Here is a 24486-nt window from a genome sequence, read left to right on the forward strand (position 1 = left end):
ATCTTAATATGGAGTTGTGGGCCTCTAGGTAAAAACTTAATACAACTGACCCATTTATGGGATTTGATTTGTCTCCTGAGTTAATATACCTGACTTGTTTGAGGGGACCTGCTGGTCTCTAGGTTATTATAACATTTTACTGATATGTTTTGGGGAGGGTTGATCTCTGAATTAATGACCTTTTTGAGGTGAATTACTGGCCTCTGGGTTAATATATCTGACAGGTTGGAGGATTGCTGTGGGGGTCTGGGTTAATATACCTGACAGGATTAATACTACTGTGGGGGTCTGGGTTAATATACCTGACAGGTTGGAGGATTGCTGTGGGGGTCTGGGTTAATATACCTGGCTGGATTAATACTGCTGTGGGGGTCTGGGTTAATATACCTGGCAGGTTTAATATTGCTGTGGGGGTCTGGGTTAATATACCTGAGAGGATTAATACCGCTGTGGGGGTCTTGGTTAATAAACCTGACAGGATAAACACTGCTGTGGGGGTCTGGGTTAATATACCTGACAGGTTGGAGGATTGCTGTGGGGGTCTGGGTTAATATACCTAGCAGGTTTAATACTGCTGTGGGGGTCAGGGTTAATATACCTGACAGGTTTAATACTGCTGTGGGGGTCTGGGTTAATATACCTGACAGGTTTAATACTGCTGTGGGGGTCTGGGTTAATATACTTGACAGGTTGGAGGATTGTTGTAAGGGTCTGGGTTAATATACCTGACAGGTTGGAGGATTGCTGTGGGGGTCTGGGTTAATATACCTGACAGGATTAATACTACTGTGGGGGTCTGGGTTAATATACATGACAGGTTTTATACTGCTGTGGGGGTCTGGGTTAATATACATGACAGGTTGGAGGACTGCTGTGGGGTTTGGGTTGTGAAAATAGCTCACCTGTTTGAGAGGTTCTATCTGATGAAGTGCTGAGGACAGCTGGACTTGCAGTGTGTCTGTCTCCCTGTGGGAAATTCAAATGCATGCATAAGTATTTGAAATAAATTTCAAAATCTGCAATTTAAATCATTAATATATTCCAAAGTCTGCAATTTAAACCAGAAACTCAATAAAACACATTACAATGTCTGTAATAATGTAAACTAGCTACAGTGCTCAATAGAAATATCAGAAATAAAAATCTTGAAGCTATTAGTATTTATTAAATCAAAAATCACAAATGAACAAGATGTGTTTGTGAAACACTGATGCCCCCATATGGCAGCTTATGGCGAAGGTTAAAGTTTCTTAAAAGCAAGTCAAAATCCAGGCCAAAAGATAAAAAAATGTTGGTACCCAAAGAAAGGTCTTGTCTCCAGGAATATACCTATGAAATTTGAAAGCCCTAGCTGCAACTGTTCAAAAGTTATGGCAAAGGTTAATGTTTTTTAGAAGTAAGTAAAACATCAAGTTGAAGGTCAAAGTTGTTGGTATCCAAAGGAAGATCTTGTCACAAGGATTACATATGTGAAGTATGAAAGCCCTAGCACCAACCATTCAAAAGTTATGACTAAGGTTAAAGTTTTTCGAAAGTAGGTCAAACTCCTATGTCAAGGTCAAAGGGTCAAAGTGGTTGGTATCCAAAGGAAGGTCTTGTCACAAGAATTACATATGTAAAGTACGAAAGCCCTAGCACCAACCATTCAAAAGTTATGGCCATGGTTAAAATTTTTCAAAAGTAGGTCAAACTCCTAGGACAAAGGGTCAAAGACATTGATATCCAGAGGAAGGTCTTGTCACAAGGAATACACATGTGAAGATTGAAACCCCAATCACCAACTGTTCAAAAGTTATGGCCAAAGTTAAAGTTTTTCAAAAGTAGGTCAAACTCCAAGGTCAAGGTCAAAAGGTAAAAGTTGTTGGTATCCAAAGGAAAGCTTTGTCACAAAGAATACACATGTGAAGTTTGAAACCCCAAGCACCAACTGTTCAGATGTTATGGCCAAGGTTAAATTCTCATAAAATTTTAGCAAAAGTGGGTCAAACTCCAAGGTCAAGGTCAAAAGGTCAAATATGATGGTACCCAGAGAAAGGTCTTCTCACAATGAATACACATGTGAATTATGAAAATCATAGCTCCAACCAATCAAAAGTTATGGGCAAGTTGACAACAGACAGACAGACAAACAGACAGGACAAAAACGATACACCCCCAGGATCTTTCGATCTGGGGGCATAAAAATGAAATTAAAAAAAATATACTATTGGATGTTGTTTTATAACCCTGTCTATCATTTTATTAGGGTTGTTCAATCTGTATCTTCAACAGAAAAGTCTTTAAAAGAGAAAAAAGAATGAAGTACACCCCCCACCCCCCTTCCTGGGGATCTGAGGTTGTTCGATGTTGTTCCCTTTCTGGTTTGCAGGGATCTGAGGTTGTTCAATGTCTCCCCCTCCTGATATAGGGGGATCTGAGATTTTTCAATGCTGCCCCCTCAAATAACCCACCTCTGTAACTGTTCCTGTCTTTTGACTGCATCCTCTAGTTTCCTGGCCTGCTGGTCATACTGTGTGAGAGTCAAGGAAAGCTTCCCCTCCAGGTGACATGCTACTCCCATTGTTAATTGTAAAGTTCTCTATATAACTAATACCTTTGTCTATGAAAAGAGAATTTTATTGCCCAAAGTTTCAAATATGGTATAAACTTGTTATGTAATCCAGTGGTTTAAAATACAGGATTTCAACATTCTGCAAAACATAGTCATATGCAGTGTCAGAGGAGGTTTTTTTGTGTGTAACTTTGTGTATTTTTGTGTACATGTAACTTTGTGCATTGTATGCAGTAAAACTCTTTTATTGTCCTTACTGAATACAACATAATTATATATTTTTTGTGTTCCCTGGACATTAAATGTCATTTAACTCTTTAATTGCAATGAACATGTTGACAAGAAAACTATCAGAGAGAATGTCACTTACATATTCATAATTGGTCAAAAGAATAGATCCAATCCAAATGAATTCTAATTAAATTTGTAGGAAGTGGTTATTGGTAGGTTTTATTAACTTGTACATTGGCTTCAGAATGGTTATCACTACTTTAGTGGCTTATAACTGTATAGACCCACATACAACAATCACATATCTCCCTATACCTCTAGGATAAGAAAAAATTAACAAGTCCTACCAGTATATGAAAATTTAAAGTTAACTTTGCATTTCTTTTCATTTAACAAAAACCTGAACAAAATCTGACTCAAAATCTTTTTATTTGTTCACTGTCTTAAAGCAAAATTTAAATAATTTTTTTTTTTTTTGCATGTTTCTTCCCTTTTTTTTGGTTGTTGTTGTTGCTGTTGTTCGTTTGGTTTCTTTTGTTTTATTATTTTTTTTTTTTTGGTTTTTAAAGTTTGATAAAATATTCATTGAAAAGGATATCTTCACACTTTGTCTTGTACTTCTTGATGAGCAAGCTGAAATTAGAAAAAAAAAATCACTTTAAGTCCCTCTATGCATTCTGGAATACTTTTCATCACCCTTAAGCTAAAATTTTACAGAGTAAAATACAGTAAAACTTGCTTACAAAGAACCTGCCTATAAAGAAATCTCTGTTTACTTAGAAGGATTTTTTTTCAAATCCCATAGAAGACTTTTCAATATGTTCTTTATAAGAATCTCTGTTATAGGGAAGCAAAGTTTAAGGTCCAGTGACTTCCTTCTAATCAAGTTTTACTGTATAACTATTATACTTAAATCACTTAAAATTACTAATGTTGATTTTATATTATAAATGAGTTCCTCTAGATAAGAAATTCCTGGCTTACTCTGTGGATATTATCTTCTTCTTTAGTGTGTTGTAGCTCCGAGCATGCTCTTCCTGAAGCTTCTCATAATTCTGAAATTGTAAGTTATAATTTAGCATTAATTATTTACTTTACAGAGTCTATTTTAACTTACTGATACAGAGAAAGAGGCACAAAGATTTATAATATAACTTCACAGTTAATAATGCAACCCCTGTCACCCACATCTCTGGGGAGACTAAGCACTAAATATTGATATCAACCAAAATATTTTTTCAACAGTGTAAAATTTTATTGAAATCTCTGGTACATTTACTTGAGTATCAAATCACGGAAGTCATGTAATGAATGTACGCCTTAAAACAAACTTGTTTACCAGTATATACAAGTTTTTCTACAGATATTGACATTTGTAGCTATTTGAGGTAAGAACCTAGCAATTTGAAAGAAACTGGTACCTTTTGTAAACATGTATCATGTGTATACAATAAAATACAGGTATGTTCAAATCAATACAATGGTACCCCCTTTTTGCACAATCATACAGAGAGTGTATATAATCACACATTAGCTGGTCTACATATCAGTCATTTGTACTTTTTCAGAGTATTTTGGAGGAATATGCCATATTGACTCCCTTATATAAGTCAGTACAATATTTTTTATTAAATTAGCAATTTTTTTGGTTCTATTTTTAAAATATTAAAGTACTGCAAACCAGATTTAATTATAGAATGTGTTTTGTGTATTCAACTATTGGCAATGTTGTAACAAAATAAACAGGAAAATATTAACTCTTATCAATGCATATAATACTATGAGCAATTCAGAGTTTTCTGAATGTCAACAGTTATGTCAACAAATATGAGAAAATGTGTTGAATTCTTCTGTTATTAATATATTGAATTAACATCTTGGGTTGAAGGTATCCACTATCTCAAAAGGTTTATCATGATTAACATTTGATGAATTTGGTGGTTATTTTCGATGCAACTTTATTTGTTCTCATTTTGAGCCACTATGCATTTTCTTGTTACATTTCAGGTATATGAGAGGCATTCTATAACTGTGGCAAGGGCCTAGCTGTCCCGAGACCCAGTTAGGTTATTCTTACTTCCAATCCCTTCACATCAAATGATATAATAATACTTAAGAGCAGATAAATTGTTCTGATTTTAAAATAATATTGTTATACCTTTAAAAATTAGTTCCTATATAAATCTATACTAAAAAAAGTCTAAAAATTTTACTGAGCAGTCATAAAAAAATTGATGTTTTGAGATATTGGACCTGTCAATGAGATGTCGGATGGTCCACTTACATCACACTGTGGGCGGGATCAGCTAAATCTTATTTGTATTCATTTGTATGGAAGCTAGAACAAGATACAGGTATGTCAAAAGAATAAAATAAATAAATACATTTTTTTAAAAATGAATAAATAAAAAAGAGGTTTAACAAAACATTTATTGACTGGGTTCTCGGTCAAAATGGGTTTTGTCGAGTCCTCGAACCAAATTGTTTGCCTTGGGCCTGACGACCTCAGGCAATTTAACAGTTTGGTTCTTGGGTCCGACAAAACGCATGTATGTTGCCTCGAACAGGGGCTTACCCAGTCAATAAATGTATATTGTCTACTGACCCAGCTTGGTGGCATGTCCTAAGACACAGTTCTATTTTCTAAATACAATAAAATTACCTACCTTTTTATAGATTTTACACTGTTCACACCAAATGTTTCCCGAATCTCCGTCTGTGATCAGGTCAAAGTCCAGGGAGGGGACGGTGTCAGTCCCCGGGGCTGTCGATAAACTGTCCACCACGTCCATGCTTGCAGTGTGGACATAGTACCACCCACCAAATTCTCACAGCTGCAGAAAAACAATACTATTTAATCTCAATCACACGTGCAAACTACGTCAGTTGAAGAGCAACATGAGGATAGAAAGCAATTTTTGGACGCAGATACAACAGCGCAATGAAAATGTTTGTTTTCCAAGAATAAATTATTATCTTAAGAACTAAACCATGATGTATATTGAAATGTTTCAATTTCAAATAGCATGAAATGGCACAAACACTTACAAAAAGTATGAGAATTCCCATACCGGAAGTAAAAGAAAGGAAAAATTAATATGTAATGATGAAAGTCGGAACTAGTAGGTACAATATTTCCGGATATATAATAAGGCGATAAAATTAGATTATCTTGGATAATGAGCGATTACATCAATAAAAACAGTACGCAAAGTTTGCTTTATGATTTTTAAACTCTCTATTTGGAAGCCCAGAAACACCACAACCCTAGTACAGTCTTTTGAATTCATTTTTCCCTCTTTCAATACATATATAAGTGACATTCATGTAGTTTAGATCCCTGGTCACTGTATGTTAAAAAAAGGACTCCAACGAAAATGGATTGCACTGAACTAATTCTAAAATTTTGGAGGTATTCGCGCCATTTTTATATTAAAATTTATTTATCTATTTATTCTATTATTTTATTTATTTATTTCTGAAATGGTTTGGACCGTGAATGTCGGCCTGGGTAGCTCAGTTTTCCCAGTAGAACACCTTACTAGACTAAGTGATGCAGGGGTCCACGGTTCTATTCCCGGTCCAGCAAAATTGAATAATTTTTCTCCTTTCCTGCTACATTTATTCAATCATTTATTTATTTATACACAAGAATTCAACAATGTCACAAAGGATGTATGCATATTATTGTATCCCCTAAATTTCATTTAATTTAGAGTACAAGTCAATGTATTTAAAGTTACGCAGTGCATCTTTTTATATATTGTGCGAACAATAATCAATGTAAGGTAGGACTCTGGATTTTTGCCTTAATGATCAATTTAATGAATAAAGCCTTATCATACTTAAAATATTTTTACATTACTCATGTTACTTAAAAGAGAATTTTTAGAATAATTTATTAACCTTAAATTTAATTAATTTCATTTTTAATTTCTAGTAAATATATCATCTTGAAAACGCCAGTTTCTTTACAACAATTAAAGAGTCAGATATGATAGTATCAAAACCGCGTGCATCGTATCGTTCATAATTACTAGAAGAAAATGACTCTCTCTCTCTCTCTCTCTCTCTCTCTCTCTGTGTGTGTGTGTGTGTGTGTGTGTGTATGTGAGGGTGTGTGTGTGTTCTCTCTAAATAGCTTCTACAGGCCCTTATATTCATTTTGCTCGGCGGCTTAATGTGTGATGAACACCATCTCACATGTAATACCCCCCCCCCTCGCATGTAGACCTCCTCCCTTTCCTAGATCCTTGATTCATCACAACCCAGCAAGGTACTAGTAATTAATTTATGTATAAGAACAATGTGGCAAGTCGACGAAAGGGGATGGGTAGGTTGGATGCGAATGCAATCCCCTCCCCATTATATTCCAGACCCCCCCCCCCTAAAAAAGGTCTCCATGCATAAAAAATATTCTGGCTTTGGGGATCGATGGAGTATCCCCCCCCCCCCAAAAAAAGACACCCTCCGCACTCTATTACCAGATATCTGGTAACGGTCTTCTTAACTTGTGGAACCACTTAAAATACTGTTCAGCCTTTGAATGTTTCTCTTTATTCAGGAAAAGTTGACAAAGAATCAAAATTCATCTAAGCAACTATAGCATGAAAATTTATTACTCCCCAAAACATACGAAGGTCCGAGTCGTTACATACAAGTACTAAATGTAGATCTGCAGTGGCGGATCCAGGATTGTCGAAAAGAGGGGAGGGGACAACTGAGGGTCAGGGTGGGGGCCAGGGGGCGAAACTCTCCCACAAGCTCTTAGGTTTTAGGACTTTCATGGTACAGTTTTGTTTTGTTTTGTTTTGTTTGTTTTTTTTTTGTTTTTTTTTTTTTTACTTATTTTAGCTATATTTTGCGTATAATTAATGCAATACCCAATACCAAAAAAAAAAATATTTATCTTATGTAAAATTTTGGTCACAAAAAAGGAAGGGGGAGGGGCCCTGCCCCCTCTAAATTCGCCGGTGATCTGTTTTCTTTTCCCTTTAAACATGTTAAAATTACTCATGCACACAAATGTATATGGTGATAAATCGGGCATTTGGCATCAACCTTGAAAATATGTCAGCACATGTATATTTACCACCAAGGTGAATTCAGAAGTTGAGATGTAAATGACATTTTTTTTATTATACATGTATTTTGTGTGGAGCGTTTTTACTGTCGTATCGCGACTGACGTTAATTTCTTTAAGTCGTGACTCCGAGCTCCCATCCTTGCATACTAATTCATAGAAGACACACAGCAAAACGGGAAATTAGCATTATTAAGATTTATATTTTATCTTATTTGCCTATAAATTTTAATCCATATTTCGTTAATACCGGTCCGCGTTTAAATTAGTAGCCTCCATTCAAAACTCACATAATAAACGTATACAAATTCACTATGAAAAAGAAAGAAAAACTTCATTATTTTACAACTCATTACTTAATGCATCGAGAGGACATGAATAAAGTATGCAAACGACAACAAGCGAGTGTACGTCTTACTTACAGTGAAAAAAAATGGCCACATTCTATTGAATTTTAAACAGTTCACCTGCAATCACAATTTTTTTTATTTCATCCAAGTACATTTTAGTACATATACACCTTAATACATGTACGACGATGATTCATTTGCTATCAGTCTTATTCTTGAATTCAATTAAGAATTAATTGTATGATTTGGAAGCATGACAAGTGTATGACGGATATCCAGATCTAATGTTCTTATTTTCATCCCCCTCCCCTTCAAAAAAAAAAAAAAAAATACCGGAAGTAAAATGATGAAATTCTGACCATGAAATACTTTATATAACATTCGAACACTCGAATATTTAGGGCATGTATTTCATTTCAATTACATTAAGATGATAACAGTAAACTGCAGCTGATCTTATGTTTATAGTAACCCGTAGCTGATCTTATGTTTACAGTAACCCGTAGATGATCTTATGTTTATAGTAACCCGTAGATGATCTTATGTTTACAGTAACCTGTAGCTGATCTTATGTTTATAGTAACCCGTAGATGATCTTATGTTTACAGTAACCTGTAGATGATCTTATGTTTATAGTAACCTGTAGCTGATCTTATGTTTATAGTAACCCGTAACTGATCTTATGTTTATAGTAACCCGTAGCTGATCTTATGTTTATAGTAACCCGTAGCTGATCTTATGTTTACAGTAACCTGTAGCTGATCTTATGTTTACAGTAACCCGTAGCTGATCTTATGTTTATAGTAACCTGTAGCTGATCTTATGTTTATAGTAACCTGTAGCTGATCTTATGTTTACAGTAACCCGTAGCTGATCTTATGTTTACAGTAACCCGTAGATGATCTTATGTTTACAGTAACCCGTAGATGATCTTATGTTTACAGTAACCCGTAGATGATCTTATGTTTACAGTAACCCGTAGATGATCTTATGTTTATAGTAACCCGTAGATGATCTTATGTTTACAGTAACCTGTAGCTGATCTTATGTTTACAGTAACCCGTAGATGATCTTATGTTTACAGTAACCTGTAGATGATCTTATGTTTACAGTAACCTGTAGATGATCTTATGTTTACAGTAACCTGTAGCTGATCTTATGTTTATAGTAACCCGTAGATGATCTTATGTTTACAGTAACCTGTAGATGATCTTATGTTTATAGTAACCTGTAGCTGATCTTATGTTTATAGTAACCCGTAACTGATCTTATGTTTATAGTAACCCGTAGCTGATCTTATGTTTATAGTAACCCGTAGCTGATCTTATGTTTACAGTAACCTGTAGCTGATCTTATGTTTACAGTAACCCGTAGCTGATCTTATGTTTATAGTAACCTGTAGCTGATCTTATGTTTACAGTAACCTGTAGCTGATCTTATGTTTACAGTAACCCGTAGCTGATCTTATGTTTACAGTAACCCGTAGATGATCTTATGTTTACAGTAACCCGTAGATGATCTTATGTTTACAGTAACCCGTAGATGATCTTATGTTTACAGTAACCCGTAGATGATCTTATGTTTATAGTAACCCGTAGATGATCTTATGTTTACAGTAACCTGTAGCTGATCTTATGTTTACAGTAACCCGTAGATGATCTTATGTTTACAGTAACCTGTAGATGATCTTATGTTTACAGTAACCTGTAGATGATCTTATGTTTACAGTAACCTGTAGATGATCTTATGTTTATAGTAACCTGTAGATGATCTTATGTTTATAGTAACCCGTAGATGATCTTATGTTTATAGTAACCTGTAGCTGATCTTATGTTTATAGTAACCCGTAGCTGATCTTATGTTTATAGTAACCTGTAGCTGATCTTATGTTTACAGTAACCTGTAGCTGATCTTATGTTTACAGTAACCCGTAGCTGATCTTATGTTTACAGTAACCCGTAGATGATCTTATGTTTACAGTAACCCGTAGATGATCTTATGTTTACAGTAACCCGTAGATGATCTTATGTTTATAGTAACCCGTAGATGATCTTATGTTTATAGTAACCCGTAGATGATCTTATGTTTACAGTAACCCGTAGCTGATCTTATGTTTATAGTAACCCGTAGATGATCTTATGTTTACAGTAACCTGTAGCTGATCTTATGTTTACAGTAACCCGTAGATGATCTTATGTTTACAGTAACCCGTAGATGATCTTATGTTTATAGTAACCCGTAGATGATCTTATGTTTACAGTAACCTGTAGCTGATCTTATGTTTACAGTAACCCGTAGCTGATCTTATGTTTATAGTAACCCGTAGATGATCTTATGTTTATAGTAACCCGTAGCTGATCTTATGTTCATAGTAACCTGTAGCTGATCTTATGTTTATAGTAACCTGTAGCTGATCTTATGTTTACAGTAACCCGTAGCTGATCTTATGTTTACAGTAACCTGTAGCTGATCTTATGTTTACAGTAACCCGTAGATGATCTTATGTTTACAGTAACCCGTAGATGATCTTATGTTTACAGTAACCTGTAGCTGATCTTATGTTTATAGTAACCCGTAGCTGATCTTATGTTTACAGTAACCCGTAGCTGATCTTATGTTTACAGTAACCTGTAGCTGATCTTATGTTTATAGTAACCCGTAGATGATCTTATGTTTACAGTAACCTGTAGCTGATCTTATGTTTACAGTAACCCGTAGCTGATCTTATGTTTACAGTAACCCGTAGCTGATCTTATGTTTACAGTACGTAGCTGATCTTAAAATAAACGACGAGAACAAGTTCTAAATGCCTCATTGTTTAGTTGGTTATCCTCCTTTTTGTTACAATGGCTTAACAAGTGGATATATGTAGATATTGAAATTTCATGAACACACGTTCCAATGGCGGCAGAATGTCTAACATTAATGTGCCTTTTTTTTCTTGAGAGCAGAATTGTGTCGCGTGGTCAGTATTTCCATGTTTACATTGACAAGATGAATTACGAGTTTACATTACTTTGATTATTACTGTCTTGTTCATTAGTTGTCTGTTTTCGTCCACCTGTCACTCACGAGAGAATTCGGAGACGTTCCTTTTTGTGACCTTCATTGTGACCTCCATTTCACAAGAGGAAGTTACTAGATACATGAACAATGTTACACAAGTGACACTGAGGTACATTTATAAGTATTTTTATTATATGACACAGTACCTATTTTCTATAATTTCAAGAAGTTTTGACCAAACAAATCCATAACTTGATTATACAAATTATCATATTAAAATTGATTTACAAGGAATAAAATGAATTGACTGCATATATAAGTTTCATATCTTACACACATTATTCTTGGTTTTTAGTAATAGGGAATTAAAGCTCTCAGTCATTCCGTGATAGTCTTTATTACCAGTAAAAAGGTTCATGACGGACCATAGTGTCTGAATGTAAATATTCTATGCATGCACTTTGATAAAACCTAGTCTGTACTATAATAGGTTTGCGCCGATGACAGCTATTTGTGATGAGTCAAACCGACACTTAGACAAACATTTAATCGTCTGAAAACACCGTTTTTGGTGCTGATCGTTTGTTTTGTATTTCCCGGGATTACCCGTATTATACAATTGGTGAGTAACATTTTTATATATTTTTTTATCAGACGGAGATTTGGCGCCTACACGAGGTCATTAATTTCAATTCGACAATAATCATTATAAATACCGCCGTAAAATACTCCATTAGATCTTCTAAAGTTCAATTTTTATGCAATGTGGAAGAGACAGCTTAAATGTAATTTTTATACCTTTAATCTGTATTTCAAAATACAAATAAAAACTTCTGGAGTCAAACAACCCGATTCTCTCTGTCGTGGTTTTGAGAATTCCCCAAGGACCATGGCCCGTTTTTTGCAGTTCCTAATTCCCTGTAATATTGCGCAGACTCCATTTAACAGCGCCTCTAGCGACAGAGCGACATTTCATCTCTTTGAAATAGTGAAATGACAAGCAATAATTACAAATCGAAACAAAACGACCCTTAACAATTTAGAGATTTTTCTCCCATAATTTTGTCAGTTTCGACGTTAATTACTCATGCAAGCTATTTTTGAACAAATTAATGTAGACAAAATAATTCATTCGCCCAGAGCAGTCTTGCAGAATCATCATTCTTCGTCCTCTTGCTTTGCTCACCCCAGTTAATAGCTCGAGTATGCGCTTTTCTAATCAAGAAAAGTTTGTCCAATGACCGTCCTCTTTGCGTTTAACCCCCTACATTTATTTCTTATGTATCCCGATTAAGCAAAGTATAAAATCATAAAGTAGATAGCCTTTCTTAAGAAGAGGAAAAAGTACATACATGTATTATATACTGTAAGAAATTCAAAATCGGTCATTTATGTCATTCAAAAGACTGCAACAACAATATTGTGTAGATACAGTCTAATAATAGATCGTGGATGTAATTCAAAAGTCACTTAATTCCTTGAGAATACAAGGTCTACACCGAGATACCGCGAATTATTGATAGGTCTCACAACGATCGAGTGACTTTGTACATGCATTCCTAAAAAATTATAGCTCTCTTGTGTTATGATAAAAATATGCCGCGGTCCTGTACAGATGGCTTGCTGTCGAGGTTGGGGGTGGGGTGGAGTGGGGTGGTCTGTGAATAATACGAAGTTTCTTCATAGTCTTAAAATTGTATTATAACTTCATCGTATGTTCAAAAACGGACTTAATTTACCATAAAAATCAAGAATAATACGTGATATTGAACAATAATGTATCCTGAAATTCATGTTTCACGTAAGAAAAGCATGTTGTTCAAAACATGATATGCCATTTGAATCATATAAGACAAGCAATATTTCATGTGGTAATACAAATTACTTATATACTTATATATATATTACTTCTTATATACAAATTACTTACAATACATGAGAAAACCGATATTTTTAAATGATGGCAATTTTTAGATGCATAAAATGTTTATGAGATGAAGAGTTCACAAAATACGTAAGAAACAAACAAACAAACCGAACGAAAATCGACGCAGGGGCAGTGGGAAATGTCCCCGGTCTGTTTATATTTTTAATCATACGTATTAATTAAGCCAACGACTTCCTTGTTTAGATTGGGATAAATGCTAGCATTAGATGACTTTTGAATGTATGACAAAAAAATCACACACTCTCGAAATTCCCTATTAGATAAGGGGAAAAATATGAACTAAACAGCAACATCACGTGCAGCTACAAATGAAGAAACCTATATCTAATCTAATGGCATGCTAATATTGTACCAGGTAAAACTGTAAATGATTTCCTTCATGCATACCAGAAGGAGAATGGGCGGTGTAATGCGTGTATTCAAAGAGAATAGGTTATGATCAATTTAAAGACGTAGTATTTATACTGTTAGGTCACACAAGGTATTCAAGAAAACAACTGAAAACACCGTGAATACATCAATTCCAGAAAGCAGATAATTATTCAAACGAATTTATTTTGAATGATCTTAATATATTTTAACTGCCACCTCAGTATGATGTATGATTGTTTTTTGGCCATTAAAAACTGAATGCAAATTAAGTTGATCCCAGATATGATAAATTAACCAAATTGATTGTCCACTTTTATATGCTATGTTTTTAATTATCATAAATATCTTTTTCCTTGAACCAAAGTTGAGAGTTTAATTAACAATGCACTATAAACTTGAAAGTATATACTTCTTATTTAGTAACACGGCTTGCATCCTTGTATGATAAGGTTGTTCAATAAATTGAATTTATGTTCACCATATTTTCGTTATAGAGTTCAAATCAAATTTATTATTAATGATATCTTACAATGCTGGAATTTTTTTGTTGTTGTTATGGATATTTTAGACTTTAACAGCAGAATTCCCTTTCGATGTTATACAATTTAGGGTAGGGAAAAAGAAAAGCGGTGTATGGAATAAGGAAGTTCACAAAAACATACCGGTGAATGACTTCATAAGCTGCTACAAGAAGGGATTCTTACTCCAACCTTGTTCACGCTTCTTGTTAAAGTTGTTTCGCCGTGGGCAACAGCTGAATTCCACACTTTTCGATCTTTACCGCTAAACACATAAAACCCCAAGATGTGCGATCTGACTAAATGTGAGTGTAAAGGCACGCCCTAATTACATTGTAATTCCATGTCTTATTTAGCCATCAAACAGCCAGGAATGAGATGGTGTTCTCTGATTATTTGGGTGTCATTAATTTTAAATTTAGTTTCCAATCTTTGGAACTGCATTTATTCATGTCAGCGTGTTTTAAACAGAATGAAACGTTTACGTATAAACCCAGTGAAACAAGCATTCCTTATTATTATTCTTAGTATTGTTTACATGTATATATTTACATGTATATGTATAAGTTACAAATATAAGTAATCATAAGTAATGATACCTGGCAGCGAATGAAACTCTTTATGCTTTAACAGTTACAACAAGCTCTTGTAAGTGGGGCTGTGCCCTGATTATCTGGTAGTAAATGTCTTCATTTTACTTCATTATTTTATCACTCCATTTCCGCGTTAGAAGACCACGCACTGCTTCTACTACAGCTGAAAACGTCAGAGATTTGGGCGAGAAGCCACGGGGTTCGGTGACAATGAACTAATATGCTATTGGGTCATGTCGACTTTTAAGCAGTAAAGATATGTGCAATTAAAAAAAATCTAAAAGTTATTGGGAGTTACCATGTACACAGAATTAAATGTGTGAAGATTTAGGGTATTAAAATTTTCATTGGCAGCTACCTTAATGTACAAACAATCATAAAATAAAAGATTTTAAAAAAAATAGTGAAACAAACTGCATTATATCTATAGACAAATGTATATAGAGTAAATATCAAATTCAGTATATGCAAATATCTTTAGATAACTTTATCACTGGTTAAGTGTTTTTGTATATTTTTTCATTTAATTAAATTATACTTTCAGTCTCAATCTAAAAATATATCTTTCTTGTGTTTTAATTCAAAATTTCATGGTTTTCATGGCAATTGTTGCCTCTAAGACGATTTATTGTAATTTTTTAAATCTTGAGACTCTTCTAAGACAGGAGTTTATTCTGTTATCGAATTAAGGTAAGTTGTAGCTACATTAACACTTTATCTTTTTGATAAAAAAAAAATGTCAAATGAAGAGTTTGGTCCCACACGGCAGTTATAGTCTTTGTGATGACTCAAGGCTCCAGAAAGGATGCTTACGAATACATGTACAGTTATAGTCTAATCCTTTGTGATGACTCAAGGCTCCAGAAAGGAGGCTTACGAATACAGTTATGTTTTTCTGTCTAAACTTGAAGTTGTATGGTCAGTGATGAGTTTAAAAAAAAATAAATAACAAAGAACATTTTCTTGATTTATTTTGAGTGAAATGTCGAGCAGAAAAAATCTAAAAACTTTTTTTTTTGGAAAAAAAGCACCCAGTTGAGGACATGTATAAAGCATTTATGCTTTGATTAATAAACCATAGACTTGGTTTCGTCATTAATTTAAATGAAATAAAATGAGACCTAAAAATAAACGCAATAAAAATGAATATTCCAGAAAACTATTTCATTCAAATAGTAAGCGCTTACGTCATTTTAGAGTCTCAGAAACGATGTGTACGTGTCCGTTGTTTGTCTTTTATAGCCTTTGAACCACTTACATAGTTTTTAAATAACTACTGAATTAATTCTAGCCAGATTTGACATACCATTACTTTTGTTCTTGAAGGAAAACAAAAAATCCAGAATTTCAAGGTCCATGGTCTTTTACTCAAAATCTAGAAATGAATTAATGCAACTTTGTATAATCTTCATTTCCGTGATGAAGAATTTTCTTTTAAGGTTCATCGATACTCTGATAAGATAGATAACTCTTAATGATATAAATGCCTATTATTTCTTTATAATTTGTCAAGTTGAAATGTCTTTTTGTCAAATTTTGTCCCGCAAGCTATGCTATAATTGTTTGTGTTTTACTTAAAAAATACATTTTTTTTGAAAATCATAAGAGTTAAAGAAACATTTTATGTGAGTGAGCAGAGGGTTTATGAACCTCAATCAGTAAAATAATCATTGCAACGTACATTTTGGTGAACTGAATTTTAAAGTAATTTAATCAAATGAATTAAAAGTTACCTTGCGGTTTAATGATAATGTGAGAGAAACTGCGTTGTATAAATTTAAATCAGTTGATTTGTTTTTTGCTCATTAGAGTCCAATTAAACGAGAATTAGATCAGATTAACTCGTTCATGGTGAATTCGCTTTCAATCTTGCACAAAGGACAGGGATGAATCATTAATTGTTGTTTTGTAGTAGTTGACAATACTATCCTCTCCGTTTCCGTTGTGTCGCCCCCTAGATCTGGATTAACAGAACAAAGATAAATAACAATTATAACCACGTTACTGTCTTAATCACGTGAATAAAAACATTTTATTGCTGAAGATAAACGCTGTTTTCAATAGCCATCATAAGGCATACATATAATCAATGAAATAGAGTGATATAATTTGCACAATGCAGAAAAAACGTAGATAGAGTGAAAAAAACAGCAAAAACAAAACAGCCAAAACAAAGCAAAACATATCATGATACGAAAGAACACGAATCTGCATCATAGACATCCTTGGGCATTAATCTGATTCAATCGTGTACATTTATATGTAAAATTGACCTTTATATTTGGAGCGTCTTTTAGAATGATGCAATAGTTTATCAATTAAAAACCTGTTGTCACCCCTGCCACAAAATGAGTATTGGTTTTAAGTTATGGGATACACAGAGGTCACAGGAAGGCCAGAAAATATGTCAATTTCCAAATTTTCTCATTTTTTATGCAAATTTTCATCGATTTTACAGCACATTTTGGTTCAGAAAACAGAAAACAAGCTTGCATATTCACCAAATTTATATATTTCATGCACTAGTATCAGATGCATCTTATGTATAAAAATCTCAGATAGGCAAGCTTGTGCTCTATGTTTCTCGAAGTGAAAATTGTCTCAAATTTGACGAAATTCGGTAAAATGTCCTAATTCTGCACCCTTTTGTGGCCTCCGTGTAAGCTTTAAATCAAAATTAGTGCTGGTTTTAAAACAAGCATCATTTTAAGTTCTTAACTACAAACTATCACAATTTTAACTGTGTTCTAATTTTTACATCAAATGGGGGGCCAGATTCGGCCGTTACCATACCTTGTCCTTTTAGCACAATTTTGACCATCTACATGTATTTTGACCCTCCTCTGCTCTAGGGGACATGGTTTGAAAAAATACTAGAGTGTATTTATGTAAGTGTTTTTTTTTTTTGTTTTTTTTTTTTTCGTTTGTTTTTGTTTTGTTTTGTTTTGGTTTGGTTTTTTTTTTCTAGCTTTTTTTACTTTTTCTTTGGCCAAGTTGTTGTTGAAAGATTTTTAAAAACCCCTACGTTATATATATTTATCATTTAATACTTATCTCCCCTTGAAAGGACGTATGACCCTTCCTATGAAAAAAAAGGGGTTTACTTAGGGCCTTTTTTGGCCCTGTAAATTTCTGGAAAAAACAAACTAAACTGCTCAGTTTTTTGTTAAAAAAACATTTAATTTCGCTTGGACCCTTTGGTGACTGTTTATCTATTAGAAATGACGTAATTTTCTCACTAGTCTAATATGTGATATGACGTTATGAATTGCGTCATTATCCTCAAAGCCTGAAAATTCTGTCAAAAACGACCAAATGCTTTTTAAAAATTCTTTTGCATAGAGCCCAACCTCTGATCTAAAATGTGCAATTATATGATGAAAGAACTATTTCTGAAGATTATAAAACATTTTGTTTTGGGGGTTTGGGGTAGGGTCGAGGGATGGGATCATGTTCTGAATGTACTCAAATTCATCCGTTTTCTGCAAAATTCAAGAAAATTTCAATCTCACAAAACCCGTGTTTTAGTACCTGGCATGGACTCCCAGAGGCAACTTTTTTTAAAATAGGAAATGAAAGCACTAAGTCTCTACTTTATATTGATGTTTGAAATGGGACATTGGGCCTTGGATAGTTAATTGGTATATGGACAGAGCCATTTTATGGGTAAAGTGAACCTAGCTCTTTGTATTTCCTTTTGATGCACAAACCCGTTTTAGGCGCTGCTTTTAAAGTTTGAAGAAAAATACTAAAAAGTAACAAACTACGTCCAAACTACAGTTAGATATACAGTGAGCCTTCGGCTCAGGTAGGCTTAAATGCACAGCGTACAACTCCTGAAATGAAAACTAGTTATAGATGGTTGTTTTTCTGATCTGTCGCTCCTCTGCCTATTTGGCATCATACGGTGATGAATATCTAATCAATCCATCATGCACTGCACTGAAATTAAAGTAGTCTAAAATACAATGGAATTTACTAGACTTTATCTATTTGTACTTTCTTTGCAAAATTAGGAACATGAAAATTTCTAGTAATCAGTTTCATCTGTTTGCTTTTTTGTAGTTTTGACACAGGCAACTCAATTGTTAACTCGAAAAGTGACCTTTAGCATCACAGGTGTCGCAGAGAGAAGGGGGAATTTATAAATGCAAGGATCACATTCCAGACATCAGCGTAAAATAATTCAAATTTAAACGAATGAAGGAAAAGACAAACCTTTGGCATATCTAAGGTAAGTCATATATAAACAGATTTAGCCGTCGGTTCATAATCAGTTGTACTGATTAAAGTCAGGGAAGAATCTCTGAAATGCAAATAAGAACAGTTCCACTTCTCACTATTCTCACCTGCTCTTCACTAACAAAAAATAAATCAAAGTAAACACGTGGGGCATTGTGCATAATTAAAACAATTTCCTACTATTTTGCATCTATTTATCACCTGTGTTTCCACTGTTTTTGCCTTAAAAATGAAAAATCTGCATTTGAATTAAAAAGGCAATGAATCAGTATAATTCTCCAATACTGTCAAGAGGAAATTATATATATATATATATATATATATATATATATATATATATATATATATATATATATATATATATATATATATATATATATATATATATATATATATAAGATTTCTAATTTGAATTCCTTGAATTCCATAACAATAGATACATGCATGAATAGATAAGCAATTCCAGCTAAGATGCACGTGCTTGTATTTTAGCAGTTTATCTACATGAATTGATTTATATAAGCCTATAAGATAGGCTGATGTATCAAATACAGTACCTCTCTAATTACTTCGGTAGTTTTGATAAAAATGCATGACATTTTTGTCCAGTGTATTTACGTGTATACACACTAGCACCAGATGTAACAAAAGTTTGATATTAGACTTGTCCCGAAACTTTGACGTCTTGTAACTGATTGTATCATCTAACTATACATTGTATTCGTTTTTATAAAGAAATATGATGTGTACTTATATTTTGTCATTCCATATATCAAACTAATCACACACGTCAACTGAGAAGGAATTTGATTTTTTTAATTTGATTTTTATGTGTTCCTTGTTACAGTTATGAAATCAAAACTGTATTGATTTCCTAGAAGTATATGTCGAAAAAGCAGTTAAACAATATGTCAAAAACAAACCGAATCATCGCGGTCAAACGTAAAATCTAAACGGAATGACTTCAGCTTTTCCATTGTCAACTTTCCCTATTTATGTAGTAACAGTCCACTATCACCTGCATGCATATGGTGTAGTTTCGATACGCAATAGCATGCTCTGGGTACGATAAAATTTTTAAACCGATACAGGCTACTGACAAATACTGTTGTAAGATGTTACAGGGATTTCAACAACCTCGGCTGAAAGTCAGCATTTTGCAAAGTCTATAGTCATTAAAATGACCTAAGGCTTGTTTGCAAATACAACCTAACATTTTGTCGTATTTTGTCAGTCATGTTTCGTACCAATTGTTAATCATTGTTTTTATGCCCCCGTAATCGAAGATTCGGGGGCATATATTTTTTGGTCCGTCCGTCAGTCCTTCCTTCCGTCCAGCTGTCTGTCAGTCTGCATGATAATCAGTTTGTCTGTTTGTCCGCAAAAACACGTTAACCTTGTCCATAATTATAACTTTTGAATATTTGGTGCTAGGGCTTTTATATTCCACGTCTGTATTCCTTGTGACAAGAATTTTCTTTGGGTACAAACATATTTGACCTTTTCACCTTTACCTTGGAGTATGAAAAACTTTTGCAAAATTGACCAATTGATCTTTGAAATTGATCTTTAAACTAAGCCACATTTTCTGAACGGTTGATACTAGGGCTTTCATATTTCACATGTATATTTCATGTGGTAAAACCTTTTTTTTCTGTACCAACACTTGAGCTTTAACCTTGGCCATAACTTTTGAACGGTTAAATTGGTACTAGGACTTTCATCTTTCACTTATGTATCCTTTGTGACAAGACTTTTCCTTTGGATAGCAACAAATTTGATCTCTTGACCTTGACCTTAGAGTTTGACTTACTTTTGCAAAATTTTACCAAACTTTTACTGTACGTTTGAGCGGTTGGTGCTAGTGCTTTTATATGTCACATGTATATTTCACGTGACCAGATCTTTCGTCGGGTACCAATATTTTTGACCTTGACCTTGGAGTTTGACCTTCTTTTGACAAACTTTTACCTTGGCCCTAATTTTTGAAGGGTCGGTGCTAGACCAATTAAATATCACATGTGTATTCCTTGCGACAAGACTTTTCTTTGGGCACCAATGCAACATTTTTGAACTCTTGACCTTTTGCCCTCTTCACGATTTGTATTTATAGCTAGTTTATTTAATTAATGAATGATCACTGTTCGCTATCTTCATCTTTTATATACATGTATACATATATTATTTTACGTTTGAGTAAAATTAATTAAAATATTGACAAAAGCCAAAAAACTTTTTACAGATCCTTATCTGGCACGAATTAGAATTTCTAAAAAGGAACGAATAAAACGCCAAACCAGATTGATTGAACACGAATTCTAGATTATTTATTGTAAAGCGATAATCCTGAAATAAATTTGAATACCTTTTTGCAGGAGTTTAGGAAAGCATGGGATTTTTATAATTACATGTACTTAAAGTTCAATTGTTGCTCCTTAGATAAAATAGATTCAATAAAATATATTAAATATACAGATGTCACCATTATTATGTTCTTGATTCGTAAAACGTGGTAATATCACTGATTGACTGTTGATATAAATCTTTGGTAATCCACCAACACGGCTATATCAAAGACACCAGTGTCGTCATAACATTTAATTGGTGGCTTGTTTACACATGGATTCCTTCGCGGGAGAGATATAGTTTTTCGATGGCCCGGGAGATAGTTCAAAACGACATTCATTCTAGCTTCTAAAAGAAATTAAAATCCATTAATGGCTTTGTTTGATGACTGAATTGTAATTAACCTTTTTTTTTCTAGCTTGTTAATGTCTACTTTTGTCTTAATTTAGACGAATGGAGTTGTTTTTCCTTTTTAACACATCCTTTTTACAGAGTAATTTGAAATTGAGTATTTTAGGGTTTCGTGAAGGATGCTACAGAGATTTAATACATTTGGTCTCTGTTGATGATATTTGAAAATTGAAACAAAATGTTTGCTCTAACAAGGCATGGCCATTTTTTTTAACTTCAAATAAATGTTCCAGTTTGTATAAAAAGGTGAAGTTATAAAGAATGATTGATCGCAAAAGTCCTGAACAATACGAATCGTGAACATGGTTAAAACTCGGACACATGGAAACACCAGAGATTGGTTCATATGCCTAGGAAGAGTAAGCATCCCCAGTCGATTTGTCACACCCAACGTAAACCCTTAATTTGTGTAATCTGTAGTTAAAATTAGTATGAAAAAATGGTATTACATTTTGTATGAAACATGTCTGTCGAAATATGACCCAACGATAGACAGTATTACTTTTGCAATCAAGGTTATTATCATGACTATAGAATTTCCGAAATGATTTATTTCGTGGGTCTATAAAACAATTATACACCCATGAATAAAATGTATTAAAGATATCCTTAATTCTTGTAGACTGTCTTATATATGAACCAGTCAAACATCTCATAACTGCTTAAGTGAATTATTGAAGAAACTCTAAGAAACCAATCTGTACAATAATGGAGACGCATTGTCGGTAGTTCTCCTAAATGAATAGATTATAAAAATTTTAAATTTTGGTCTCGAAAATTATTTGCTGAATTTACCAAACGATTTTAGAATTACATTTACAAAACTTCAAACATGTAATCATTGTTATCCAGTTGAAACAGGTAGATGGAATAATACTGACGGAAATGAAAGAATATGTACCGTTTGTCATTGTAAAAGTAATGGTAATGGTGATGAATTTTATTATGTTATGGAAAGTACGTAATTCTCGAACGACAGAAAAAATATTTCTCCTAAATAGATATTGTAAAAATCCTAATATTTTTAAGTTTAATGAACTAATGAACACAAACAATACAAAAATCTTTGTCAAAATATATTAAGGAAAAAAAAATCAAAACTGTCTGTCCTTCTTGAAGCCTCCATAACTGATTATATATTTACCTTTTTCTTTTCATTTTTTTAATATACCTGTCTATTGTTTGTACCCTTTACTGTTACAGTGTATTCGTTTTTGTGTATATTTGTTATATATAATTATCTCTTTTCCCAGTAATCTGGTTTCGAGAGAATAAAGAATTGAAATTTTTCCACAGGAATATACTTCAAATTAAAATTTAAGTTCTACATTTTCTTCATTTTTATTCAAGAAATATGTTAAAATGTTGCAAGCATGTATAATATTTTTAGGAAACATTTAATAAAACAAAATTGTTTTGTTTTCAAATTTATTTTAAAAGTTAAACTAATTTGAGACTTGGATTAAAGTGCCTTCTCAGTTATGGTCTTGAGACCTTTTAAACACCAGAAGACAGTGTAAGTCACACAAATCTACGATATAGAAGTATGATAAGTTTGGAAAGCACAATTATTCGTCAAAAAATGGAAGTTTTGAATGAATGAGAAGAAACATACGAAACTAAACAATGAAACGATACGAAAATGACCTTGTGACCCGTCTATTTGCCACAGTCCATAAATAATTCATTGGCTCGTGTGCGGTACACACATCGTGGATTTTGATGGCCGTATGAATGAAGGAACCTACATCACATTGTTTTAAACATAAAAAAAGCTAACAGCACTTTAATAGATTTACGATATTTGAAACTCTACATTGATATATTCTGATAGTGAACTTGATCAGCTTGTCATAGTATTGTAATTAATGTCGCAAATGCTCCAAACCTCTCTAACGGTAGATGTAATCACACAGAATCAGAATCCATCAAAAGCATGTTTTGTTATGGTGTACTAGAATTGACAAATTATGCCATCAATTTGAAGACGTTTTCTTATGTTGTTTTATAGATTTAATTCACCGAGCATTAATCATTCTTGACTCGTTGAATTCTAAATGCATATTCATGAAGAAAATTAAACTCTTTGTACCTCCGAATAAAGTACATACATGCTATTTATTATCTGTCAGGTATAGCTTATGTGGTTGACAAATCACACAAGAAGGAAAACAAGTTTGACTCAAGATATTATGCTGTCATGTGAATTGTCCACAATTGTATTCCAAATCTGCATAAAATATTTCAAAACTAGAAACTCTATCTCTCTCTAAGTTATTACTATTTTTCTTCTTTGTCAGATGTACGAATGTTTGTAGAAAAATAAAAAGGATTTGTTTTTGTTGAAATCTGAGTGCTTGGAAATTTGAACATTTTTAACTGAAACTTACTGCTCCGACACAGAGCAAAAAAAAAAGTGAAGGCACAATTCATTAAACCCCAATGATCCGAAATAATTTCAATAATATTTTTCATTACTGAATTATTCAACATATAGTGTTCATGTCCATTTTTCAGATTGATTGATTGATTGTATGTTTTTTTAACGCCCAATTCGAGTTAGAGACGTAACCTCATACCGGAGAAGAGCTTCAAATTTAGACCTATACTCGGCACTCAGGGTCACTGAGCAGTGATGGTTCTTTATTGTGACAACGCCTACCGTGACACACAACCTCGGTTTTGAAGTTCTCATCCGAAAGATACTTGACTTTCACTTTTAATGCCGGGCAGTTTGTGAAGTACCAATCACTACGTATGTTACATCTTTGGCGCGATGAACGAGAATCCAACCTTGGGTACCCGATGCAAACGCCCTACCACTAGTGTGGGCTA

The 24486-nt window shown here is 33.5% G+C and overlaps 1 protein-coding gene across 2 annotated transcripts in view; it reads right to left on the reverse strand.

Moving 5' to 3' along the window:
* Window positions 1-5867, reverse strand: part of LOC133174823 (uncharacterized) — a 33122-nt gene extending 27255 nt beyond the window's left edge. For both annotated transcript variants that reach the window (XM_061309924.1, XM_061309925.1), the window contains exons 1-6: window positions 5831-5867; window positions 5449-5616; window positions 3767-3837; window positions 3380-3415; window positions 2451-2510; window positions 903-966 (exon numbers count right to left, since the gene is read on the reverse strand). In XM_061309924.1, coding sequence (XP_061165908.1) covers window positions 903-966; window positions 2451-2510; window positions 3380-3415; window positions 3767-3837; window positions 5449-5574 — 357 coding nt within the window. In that variant the 5' untranslated portion in view covers window positions 5575-5616; window positions 5831-5867. The remainder of the gene's footprint in view (window positions 1-902; window positions 967-2450; window positions 2511-3379; window positions 3416-3766; window positions 3838-5448; window positions 5617-5830) is intronic.
* Between the last annotated feature and the right edge of the window lie 18619 nt (window positions 5868-24486).

The sequence above is a fragment of the Saccostrea echinata genome, unplaced genomic scaffold (genome assembly GCF_033153115.1).
Source record: "Saccostrea echinata isolate AGI-Se365-2 ecotype Australia unplaced genomic scaffold, CSIRO_AGI_Sech_v1 ptg000059l, whole genome shotgun sequence".
In the NCBI taxonomy this organism is placed as follows: domain Eukaryota; kingdom Metazoa; phylum Mollusca; class Bivalvia; order Ostreida; family Ostreidae; genus Saccostrea; species Saccostrea echinata.